The sequence below is a fragment of the Symphalangus syndactylus genome, chromosome 22 (assembly GCF_028878055.3).
Source record: "Symphalangus syndactylus isolate Jambi chromosome 22, NHGRI_mSymSyn1-v2.1_pri, whole genome shotgun sequence".
Taxonomy (NCBI): Eukaryota; Metazoa; Chordata; class Mammalia; order Primates; family Hylobatidae; genus Symphalangus; species Symphalangus syndactylus.
This window is the reverse complement of record NC_072444.2, coordinates 24322472-24333904: the sequence shown is the minus strand read 5'-3', so window position 1 is coordinate 24333904 and position 11433 is coordinate 24322472. Positions and strand designations below refer to the sequence as shown.

Genomic DNA, 11433 nt, shown 5'->3' with positions numbered 1-11433 from the left:
TGGGTAGTTCTTTATAGCAGTGTGAGAATGAACTAATACAAGAGAATTTGTCACCTCCTGGCTTTTCCTCAAGTGAGGGGTGCCCATATATAGAAGCCCTCTTCACAGGCGTAGACCTCTGGGTTCTTACCACAGACCTGCTTCCCCTGGAAGGCCTCTCCTGAATATCAGAGAAGACCCCTCAGGGTCAGAAGTCCCAGATGTGCTGTGGTGGGTGGGGGTTGCTTCTCACCATAGATGACCCCCTTGTCCACAAACCACAACCATCTTCTTCCTTCTGTGCTGATTAGGACTGAGGCAGTGGAGTTCCTGTATCTGTGACTTGGCTCCTTTTTTGATCCCCACTGAACTGGGACATCCCCAGGGGCAAGGGCTGTCTGCCTCATCAGGCAGGGCTTTCCGTGTGATCAGCCCAGGAGCTTTCTGTCAGCCTGGTCCCTCCTGGACATCAGTTTGGCTCAAGAAGAAGGAATTCCATTTGTCAAAGCATTCTGTCCCCCGGGAGCAGAGCAGTGGCCACAGACTCAATTCCTGACCATTCAGCAGGCCAGATAGTCCAGGCCCCTGGCACGGTGCCAGCATGGGGCTTGGGTCTGGTGCCTCCCTGGGCTGGATCCCTACCTCCAATCTGGTTTTCTTGGGGATGGGGAGGAACCCTAAGCATGGCAACGAGGTTATTTCCCAGGACCCAAGTTCTCTTCCCAGGGTTGGCCTGCCCCATCCTGCCCCTTGGGGGTTTGGCACTTGTCACTCTTCTTTGCATGGCCAAGCTAAGGACAGAATTAGCTCTCCACGCTCACTCTCAAGGCTCTCTGAGTGCCAAACCTTCTGGGAGAGGGACCAGAATGGGGCCTCCTGGGATTCTGCCCAGTGCTTTTTCTTTTGGTTCCTCTGGGAAAAGATCCAGAAAAAGACTGAAAGCTCCTGGCTGAGAGGGAGGGGGTGGGGTGGGACCAGGCCCTGCCCTGCTGTCAGAAGCCCCTGGGGCTCTGGGAAGCCAGGGTCCCACTCTGCTAACACAGCGATTGGTTCTTAATGTAACTGGGGAGGGCTGGCAGGGCTTGCAACTCCCAGAGTCCAATCAGACTTCAGGGATCCTTGCTGCACTCCTGGCCTGCAGGCCAAATGCAATTTCATGGAAACCTCAGGAGTCAAATCCTCTCCAAAAGGCTGGGCTGGGGCCACACCATGAGGACACAAGTCTGTCTGCAGCTCAAGGATGGTCAGAAAAATCGGGACTAAGACAAGACCCCCACTTCATCCTCCTCGTTTATCCCTGCCCACTGAGACGTGCTCATCCCCAACCTGTTTCCCGGGAGAGCCAGTGAGAGGCATCTGCCCTGTGGGCTCACTTGCGTCTAGACACACTAAGGGTAGGGCGATAGATGGGTGTGGACATTCCAGGAGGACGTCTTTAGCAACCCCCCATACTTTGGTAACATGTCCTCAAGGACCAAAAAGGAGATGGGTCCTGGCTTGGGGCCTCGTCGTTTGCTGTCACCTGGTACTGTAGTCAGCAAGGGGACTTGGGGGTCAGGCAGAACTGGTTCTAGATCCCTTGAGCCCAGGAGTTCCAGGCTGCAGTGAGCTATGACTATGCCACTGCACTCCAGCCTGGACAACAGAGAAACACCCTGTCGCTCTAAAAAAAAAAAAACCTGGCTCCAGTGCTCACAAGCCCACCAACCTGGGCAAGGGTTTCCCCTGCCGAGTGTCTTCTCACTTATGAAATGGGCTTCATAATACCACTTTTCAAAAGGTTAGTGTGGGCCAGGTGCAGTGGCTCACACCTGTACTCCCAGCTTTCTTTTGGGAAGTCAAGGCAGACGGGTTGCTTGAGCCAGGAATTCTAGACTAGCCTGGGCAACATAGCGAGACCCTATCTTTATAAAAAATGAATGAGTGAGCCAGGCGTGGTGGCACATGCCTGTAGTCTCAGCTACTCGGGAGGCTGAGGTGGGAGGATTGCTCGAGCCTGGGAGGTGGAGGCTGCAGTGGCCATGATCAGGCCACTGCACTCCAGCCTGGGCAACAGAGTGAGGACCTAAATAAGTTCAGCGTGAGGCGAACACTGACAGTTGCCTCTTTAGAGCTCTGCTTAGCACCTTCTGTGCCCTCCCAAAAGTCACTGTGTCCTTGGGCTTGCAGTTGGAAGCCATACATCTGCTTCCCTCTGTCCTCAACCTATATTTTAATTTTTGCTCGTGATGTCTTCTTCCCTGGCGTGGCAGCCTGGTTCAGAACTAGTGACTGCTCCTCCACGCGGGATTGTATTTCCTGCTATGTTAATAACAGACTCCACCACGTGACCTGTTCCGGCCAGTGAAATGTGAGCAGAAGTGACAGTGTTGTTTCCAGGCAGAAACTTCAAGAGCCAGCGCACAGTTCACCAGGTATGTCTACCCTGTGCCACAAGACATCCTCCCAGAGGCCCCCTGGTCAGCCTGAGTTTCAGAGCGAAGATGACACAGAACACACCTGTAGCCATTCTTGAAGGACAAGTAGCAATAATAAGGCAGAAACCTTCATTGTTGGAGATTTGGGCGTCACATTCTGGCTGCTCCACATCAAGGCTGTTGGAAGTCTCCAGAGTGGTCTCGGAGTTGTGTCTTTTTGGTCTTCAGCTGCTGCCAAGTGGCATGGATAATGAAGAGTTAAAATGTTATGCCTGGGGACTGGCCTTCATTCTAGGTACTCAATCAAGAGTGGCTACAGGCCGGGCGTGGTAGCTCACACCAGTAATCCCAGCACTTTGGGAGGCTGAGGGAGGATTGCTTGAGCCTAGGGGTTCAAGACCAGCCTGGACAACATAACAAGACCCCTGTCTCTACGAAAAATAAAAAGAAAACAGCTGGGCGTGGTGGCACGCACCTGTAATCCCAGCTACTCTGGAGGCTGCCATGGAGGATTGTTTGAGCCCGGGAGGTCGAGGCTGCAGTGAGCCATGATTGTGCCATTCCACCCCACACTCCAGCCTGGGTGACAGAGCAAGTTCCCATGTTGAAAAAAAAAAAAAAAGAAAAAAGAAAAAAAAAGCACGGCTATAATCGTGACCTGGCATTTCTGCACATAGACCAGACTGATGATCACCTGAGCCATGTCTAATATTCTCTAAACTGGGAGGTTTCAGCCTGAGGTTTGCATGTAAGTTAAGACTTTATGTGACTCTTGGGGAAGCTCCTGGGTTGGGTCAGAGGGCTGTGACCTCCTTCACCTCCCGGGGACCTTGCCTGCTCCCCTCCTGCCACCCTGGCACCCATCTGCAAGAGCTGTATGAATGGAGCCTACTTGATATGAAATGACATGGCCCACTCTCTTCCCCGCTACCCAAGGTGAGGTTTATTAAGCTTGTGGCAGCAGGGAGCGTGCGCCCCGGAGGAAGCAGGGGGCATCTCTACTAGGTCATTTTGGCCGTGACTTTGTCCCATTGATGGAACCTGGGCCAATCTCTTCTGCCACTCCAGACCTCCCCCTGCCCTGTGATCAAATGGGACTCGGTCTGTAGCACCCCTCGGCACTGGCCTTATGGTGAGGAGTTGTCACTGTATTTCCGGTGACTTGTGATCCTTTCCTAACCAGATTATTGGCTTCTTGTACTGGTGGTCTTCTCAGCAACATTCCCCTCTCTGCACCACACACACCCTAGGTAGACAGTGGGTGCTCCATAAACACTGGTTTTGCTCTCCTGAGTTGGTGGCCTAGAGGCTGGTGGTGCCATGGCAGGACCGAGGGCATCTCTAGCTGTGGCCAGCTGTCTGCAGACTGGTTCATAAAGGTCACACCAAGGAGACAAAGCGGCCTCAACCCATGGCTGCTGGGAGGGGCCTGGTGGAGCCGGCAAGGAACCCAGCACCTCTCTCTGCCCCTAGGCCTGGCTCCACTTTCTCTCCTGATTTCGGCCCCCTTCTCTCCACCCTTGGCAGTTGGGGACCTTGAACAGACCAGTTCTCTCTCAAAGGATGGAGTTTTGTGGTTGGGACTGGCTCCCTCCCAACTGCCCACCGAAGATTTGAACAAAGGAACTCACAAAAGCCATCTCTCTTTATTTCTCATTCCTGCCGTTCAACCAGTTTGCGCAAGCTGAGGATGAGTGGGTTTTGGAACGGGAGGCAGAGCATCTGGGGACAGACCCTTCTGGAAATGGTCTATGCACACTGCTGAGGCTGGTTAGACTTGAGAAGCAATTGACAATAAACTCTACAGAACTGGAAATGTACAAAAGTGTCAAGGTGGCTTCCGGCTGGTTTCCTGCCTCCCTGTGGGGGTCAGTTACACTCATCAGTCCTGTGCAAAGGTCCTGGGACTGGCCCAGGGGCAGCCAGATTCTTCACTGGGTACAGGAGCTGTCCTGCCCACCCAGCAGAAGCATGCCAATGGACAGGCGCTCGGGTGTGTGCCCAGGTGCTGTGGCCCCCAAACTCTGTGACTCCTCAAGCATGTCTTCATCCTGTCTCTATGTCCGCCCTTTGAAAGTGTTCATGCAGGTGTAGGTTCCTGAGAATTTGTGGATCTCCTCGAGTGCAGCCTGTGGAAGTATGCTGGAGTGAGAGGAAGAAAAGAAGATAGTGATGGTCAGCGATGGTCAGCGGGGCAGGATCCAGGGGCTGGGTCGCTGGTGGCCATGTGAGATGGGGCAGCGGAGGGCTGGTTCCTGAAGGTGCTCCCCACCCCTCCAAGCCACACACCAGTTTCTCCCCAAACCCCCACCCTCCCCAGAGGAAGAGCTTTCAAGTAAGTGGATAAGCAGCTGTTAAAAAGGCAGGGGGAGGCTGGGCGCGGTGGCTCATGCCTATAATCTGAGTACTTTGGGAGGCCGAGGTGAGCGGATCGCTTGAGCCCAGGAATTCTAGACCAGCCTGGGCAACAAGGTGAAACCCTGTCTCTACAAAAATATACAAAAATTAGCTGGGCATGGTGGCATGTGCCTATAGTCGTAGCTACTGGGGAGGCTGAGGTGGGAGGATGGCTTGAACCCAAGAGGCGGAGGTTGAAGTGAGCTGAGATTGTACCGCTGCATTCCAGCCTGGGTGGCAGAGCCAGACCGTCTTAAAAATTCTTTTCAGGCTGGGCGTGGTGGATCGTGCCTGTAATCCCAGCATTTTGGAAGGCCAAGGTGGGTGGATCACCTCAGGAGTTCGAGAACAGCCTAGCCAACATGGCAAAACCCTGTCTCTACTAAAAATACAAAAATTAGCTGGGCGTGGTGGCGAGCACCTGTAATCTCAGCTACTCGGGAGACTGAGGCAGGAGAATTGCATGACCTGGGAGGCGGAGGTTGCAGTGGGCTGAGATCGCGCCGTTGCACTCCAGCCTGGGTGACAAGAGTAAAACTCTCTCTCTCTCTCTCTCTCTCACACACACACACCACACACCACACACACACACACACACACACACACACAGACACACACTCTTTTTAAAATATATATTTTAAAAAGGCAGAGAGTGAGTGGTCAGAGCAAACTTTTTTTTTAATTTAAAATTTTTATCTTTTTCCTAGATCCTGAAACAGAGCTCATTTTTTTATTTTTAATTTTTGTGGGTACATAGTAGGTATATATATTTATGGGGTACATGAAATACTTTGATACAGGCATGCAAATGTATAATAATCACATCAGTGTAGATGGGGTATCCATCACCTCAAGCATGTATCTGTTGTGTTACAAATAATCCAAGTATACTCTTTTAGCTTTTTTATTTATTTTTATGTTTATTTTTTTTTTTTGAGACAGAGTCTCACTCTGTTGCCCAGGCTGGAGTGCAGTGGCATGATCTGGGGTCACTGCAACCTCTGCTTCCTGGGTTCAAGCGATTTTCCTGCCTCAGCCTCCCGAGTAGCTGGGATAACAGGCATGTGCCGCCACGCCCATCTAATTTCTGTATTTTTAGTAGAGACGGGTTTTCGCCATGTTGGCCAGGCTGGTCTTGAACTCCTGACCTCAGGTGATCTGCCCGCCTCGGCCTTCCAAAGTGCTGGGATTATAGGTGTGAGCCACTGTGCCTGGCCCTTTTAGTTATTTTTAAGCGTACAATTAAATTATTATTAACTATGGTCACCCTGCTGTGCTATCAAAGACTTGTTTATTCGGTCTATTTTTTGTACCCATTAAAAACAAATGATGGTTAGATGCCACTAAGTAGGTGACAATGGCTTAACCTGTGTGTGCTCCTTGTCGAGGGGAGTGCTGACCTTCTCTCCCTTCATACAACACACTTTCAAAACCAAGCTCTTAGCATCTTGGCGCCCACAGGCAGCTCATAGATCCATCGATCCCAACTGCCCCTGATTCCACAAAGATGACCGTGTGGATCTGAGGAATCAGGTTCGATTTGGGCGTCATATCCTCCAGGGAAGTGTCCTGGGCTCACCCTCAGGCTTCTTCTTGTACAGCTGGAGCTCCGGCGCTTCCCCAGCAAGCCCTGGTGTAGTTCCCACCCGTTTACTTGTCAAGCCTGTGGGGGCCTTCGTGGTGGGTATTTCATCTCTGATCCCCAGGCCCTCACATGGGCCTAGCACAGAGAGGGCCCTCAGGCTGTTTGGTGACTCAAACTGAAGGGTCCTGGCCCACTCTAAGTACAAGATGAAAAAGGTTCACTTCCAGCTGGAGCAATCTGGAAGGCTTCCTGGGGGTGGTGGTATTAGAGTTGAGCCTTGCTTTCTCCTGGGGAAGGTGAGGAGGGATGCAGTTCAGAGAATGCGGAGGGGGGTGGCTCCTGCTTCCTGTTCAAAAGTAGTTGTGGGGAAGGTTGGAAAATGAAGGCTGAGGGCTTACTGTGGAGAGCGCTGAGGTGTTCTAGACCAACTTTTCTCTAGAAAGCTCTGGAAGGCTTCTAAGAAGCTCCCCTGAGGTGGAGGGTGGCAGCCTGACCTCAGTGAAGACCTGAGCCCCTGATCAACTAGGGGCTCCTAGAGATGGCTGAGGAGCATCTCAGACCTGAGATCAGGATGGACTGAGGGAGGCCGAGGTGTGGCCTGGATGCCCCTGGGTGCCCCCTTCCCTGTGCCTCTGAAAGGGCTTTGAGTTTGGGGAAGAGAGGGCTGATCGGGCTTGCCCCTCGGTTTCGAGGTTTCTGTGCCCTGCATGTTTTGGGGCAGCCCCTCAGCTGGGGCTCACCATGTCCCAGCAGCCAGGGCAGAAGTTAGTTTTCCTGGGAGTGCATGTCGCATGAGAGCAGGCACCAGCCTGGCCCTTGGGGACTTACCTTCCTGAAAAAGACTTCCAGGTCAGAGGGGCTCAGTCAGGCGGGGGCCAGAGCCTCAGGGGAGCCGAGAGCCCATGGTCACTTGTGGCTCCAGGGACAAGAATCTCCTGCTGTACTAAGAGGCCCAAGAAAACTGAGTGTGGGACTGGGATGGGAAGGGTTTGCTGCACAAAGCCTGGAAAGTTCTAGGGGAATAGGATGCCAGGCAAATTCTGGAGGAGGAGTCTCTCCTTTATAAAGCCTGCCTCCCCAAAGTGGTCTGCCCCGCTACATCCCACCTGACTGGTACTAAGACGCTTCTGTGAATTCTGAGCCCTTGGCATCAAGATCCCTGTGTTCCCTCTAACAGTAAACTTCCTGAGGGCAGGGGCTATGTACAATAGGCTCTAGAACAGCGGTTCTCAAAGTGAGGTCCAGGAACCCTTTGGGGTACCCGAGATCTCTTCAGGGGTCTGTGAGGTCAAATTGTTGTTTTGTTTTTTTGTTTTTGAGACGGAGTTTCGTTCTTGTTGCCCAGGCTGGAGTGCGGTGGCGCGATCTCGGCTCACCTCAACCTCTGCCTCCTGGGTTCAGGCAATTTTCCTGCCTCAGCCTCCCAGGTAGCTGGGATTACAGGCGCATGCCACCACACCCAGCTAATTTTTTTTGTATTTTTAGTACAGACAGGGTTTCTCCATGTTGGTCACGCTGGTCTTGAACTCCCAACCTCAGGTGATCCACCCACTGCAGCCTCCGAAAGTGCTAGGATTACAGGCGTGAGCCACCGTGCCTGGCCAAATTGTTTTGGTAATAATACTAAGATGTTATTTGTTTTTTCACTTTCATTCTCTCAGTGAATGGTAGAATTTTCCAGAGGCTGTGTGACACGAGATATCACAACAAATTGAAATCAGATGCACATATAAGAATCCCATTGTCTTCAATTAAGCCAAACAAAGAGATTTGCAAAAATGTAAAACAATGCCACTTCTGACTACATTTATTTTGTTTTAGAATACATAACTAGTTGTCATAAAAATATATTTATATTAATGTAATGGGTTTGTTATAGCTATTTATAAATGAATAAAGATTATAAACAAATGTATACATCTTATAACATTTTTCTGGCTTTTAATTTCTTTCTTCTTTTTTTTTTTTTGAGACAGAGTCTTGCTCAGTTGCCCAGGCTGGAGTGCAGTGGTGCTATCTCAGCTCACTGCAGGCTCCACCTCCTGGGTTCACACCATTCTCCTGCCTCAGCCTCCCGAGTAGCTGGGACTACAGGTACCCACCACCATGCCCAGCTAATTTCTTTTTGTATTTTCAGTAGAGACAGGGTTTCGCCATTTTAGCCAGGATGGTCTCAATCTCCTGACCTTGTGATCCACCTGCCTCAGCCTCCCAAAGTGCTAAGATTACAGGCGTGAGCCACTGCGCCCGGCCCTGGCTTTTAATTTCTAATATAGTAAATAGCGATAGCTACAACTCACATTAACAAAAGCTCTTTGGGTTCCTCCATACTTTTTAAAACTCTAAGGGGCCCTGTGACTAACAAGTTTGAGAACTGCTGCCCCACAGTAAGTACAGTACCTCAACGGCAAATGTGCCAGCACTCCTCATGCTCATGCCCGCAGCAGACATGACTAATCGATCACATGCGTACTTTCCCCTGACCCAGAGTGTCCTCTCCCAGCCCCATACCTTTTCAAGATAACGAGGGCATGCATCGTCCATGGGAGGAGGAGGAGGGCCTGGTTGAGCTGCACAGCTTCCACTGTCCTCCGGGCCACAGTCTCTGGCTTCAGTGGGGGAAAGAGGTTGGGAAACCTGAACACAGGAAGAGACACAGTGGGTTTCTCCTGGAGAGGCATGTGCTTATCTGGAAGCCTCTATGAGGCTAATATATCTGGGTCACCCTCTGGCCTTTCCTGCCTGAGAGATTCGAGGCCTGCTTGGAATACTCCCTCTACCCCACACTCATCCAGGTGCCACATTCCCTCACTCCTCCAGGCACACAGGGGTCTCTTCTTGAGTCAAGGACTTCTAGCCCACCCACCGGGGACCCATTCTCCCAAGCCCTCCAAGGGCTCCCAGTGCCCTAGGGCTTGGCCTTTCCACGGCCCTGCGCGATCTGGGCCCTGGCTGTCCTTCTGAGTCCTTTTCCCCACACTCTGCTCCTTCAGGACAGGCCCGTTTCTGTTCTTGTCACATCACATGCTCGGGTCAGGGCTTTGTGCCAGCTCTCTCAACGGCCTGGCTCTCTCCTCCCAGCTCCTCCTTTGGGAGACATCTCAGGCCAGTTCACCCAAAGCGACCTCTGATCCCGTCCCCTGCTAATTTCCTTGACCACGTTCACCCCACCTAGGAAGGCCTTGCTTTTTGGGTTGTTTCCTTGTCAGTGGCCTATCTCCCCCATCGGGCTATGAGTTCCATGAGGGTGGAGGCCTGGTTGGTCCTGCTCCCCTGCATCTAGCACAGCATCTGATACATAGTATGTGCTCAATAAATACTTGAAGGACTGAACACACTGACGACTTGCTGCTTCCCAAATGTGTCCTGCTCATTCTGTTTGGAGGCAGGGGCTTGGCTAGCGATGGCTTTGGTTCAGCTTGCTGGTTCACTAACTCATTCATTGATTCAAAGATTTGCACAGTGCTTTCCGTCTCAAAATGAATGAATGAATGAATGATTGCATAAGCAAACATCAGGGGCTTCTCATGACTATTTAAAAGCATCTGACCCTAGACCCAAACAATGATGATGTTCCCTAAGTGCCAGACTCATGTACAAATTATTCTCCCGATTTACAGATAAGGAAACTGAGGTTGTATTGAGTCAGTAGGGCGCTAAGGATTCAAACCAGGCCAATGCTCTATCACCTTTGCTCGCTGCTCTTCCTGCCCTTCCTGGATCTATAGGTGCAGGGCTCATGTTGCTGGCTCTGACCCCAATCCCACAAAGAGCTTGTGATCCGCTCTGGCACCAGGAAGATTAAGGGTGATGAATCACCCAAGTTTGATGTCATTCCTGAGTAACAGGCAGCCCTTGGACTCCTAGCGGGGGCTTGGCCTCAGAGGGCACATGGATCTTACCCCCTGCCCTGTAATTCCTTTGTCATCACGATGGTGATTCTTTTTTTATTTTTTATTTTTGAGTCCAGGGTCTCACTTTGTTGCCCAGGCTGGAGCGCAGTGACGTGATCACAGCTCACTGCAGCCTCGACCTCCCTGGGCTCAAGTAATCCTTCTGCCTCAGCCACCCGAGTAGCTGGGACTACAGGTGCACACACCATGCCCAGATAGTTTTTATATTTTTTGTAGAGATGGGGTTTTGCCATGTTGCCCAGGTTGGCAACTCCTGGGCTGAAGTGATTCCCCTGCCTCAGCCTCCCAAAGCACTGGGATTACTGGTGTGAACCCAGCTACCATGCCTGGCCATGATGGTGATTCTGAGGCCCACAGCCCTGTGGTCAAGAGGGGCCAGCCTCTGCCGTTCTACAGAGATGAACGTGTTGAGGCAGCTCACTGATACTGGAGTCCTACAGGTGTCGTGGACAGTCTGGATTCTCTGGCTTCCACCTGTGGCCTGGCCTGTCTCTTGGGAAAGGGAAGGCAGGATGGACAGACCAAAGTCCAAGGGCTTGAGGGGAATCGTTCTTGGTAAGACCCCTGCCAGGGAAGCCGACAGAGGAGGCCTCAAGCATGTCTGTGCACAGGATTTTCTCCTTCCTCTCCACGGTGGGTGGGATGGGGACATGGGGAACTGGCACAGCTATTAACTCCCACGGAAGCAGTGCAAATTCGTGGAAGAAGCATGCTCAGCTAGCCAGTTGCAAGCTGTGTGGACTTGGGCAAGTAACTTTGCTTCTCTGAGCCTCAGTTCCCTCATCTGTAAAATGGGAATAAAAGTTCTCTTGCAGGGTTGCTGTGAGGGCCAAATGCAGCAGCAGTTGTAAAGTGTCTAGTGGCTCCAGGTGGTTCTATGGCTGGAACATCGAAGAGGCTCAATTGGCTGGGCATGGTGGCTCATGCCTGTAACCCCAGCACTTTGGGAGGCCGAGGCAGGTGGATCACTTGAGGCCAGGAGTTCAATACCAGCCTGGGCAACATGGCAAAACACTGTCTCTACTAAAAATACAAAAATTAGCCGGGCATGAAGGCAGGTGCCTGTAATCCCAGCTACTCGGGAGGCTGAGACAGGAGAATTGCTTGAACCTGGGAGGCGGAGGTTGCAGTGAGCCAAGAT

The 11433-nt window shown here is 51.7% G+C and overlaps 1 protein-coding gene and 1 pseudogene across 7 annotated transcripts in view; both read right to left on the bottom strand.

Annotated features, from left to right (window-relative positions):
* Positions 1-4023: 4023 nt before the first annotated feature.
* The window catches only part of DHRS3 (dehydrogenase/reductase 3), a 50714-nt gene continuing 43304 nt past the window's right edge, over positions 4024-11433 (bottom strand). For 5 of the 7 annotated variants that reach the window (XM_055261706.2, XM_055261709.2, XM_055261707.2 and 2 more), the window contains 2 exons: positions 8890-9015; positions 4024-4538 (listed from right to left, as the gene is read on the bottom strand). In XM_055261706.2, the coding sequence (XP_055117681.1) occupies positions 4454-4538; positions 8890-9015 (211 nt within the window). In that variant the 3' untranslated portion in view covers positions 4024-4453. The remainder of the gene's footprint in view (positions 4539-8889; positions 9016-11433) is intronic. The other 2 variants (XM_055261708.2, XM_063631159.1) reach the window with 1 other exon arrangement.
* LOC129472780 (uncharacterized) lies at positions 6115-6215 on the bottom strand (annotated as a pseudogene).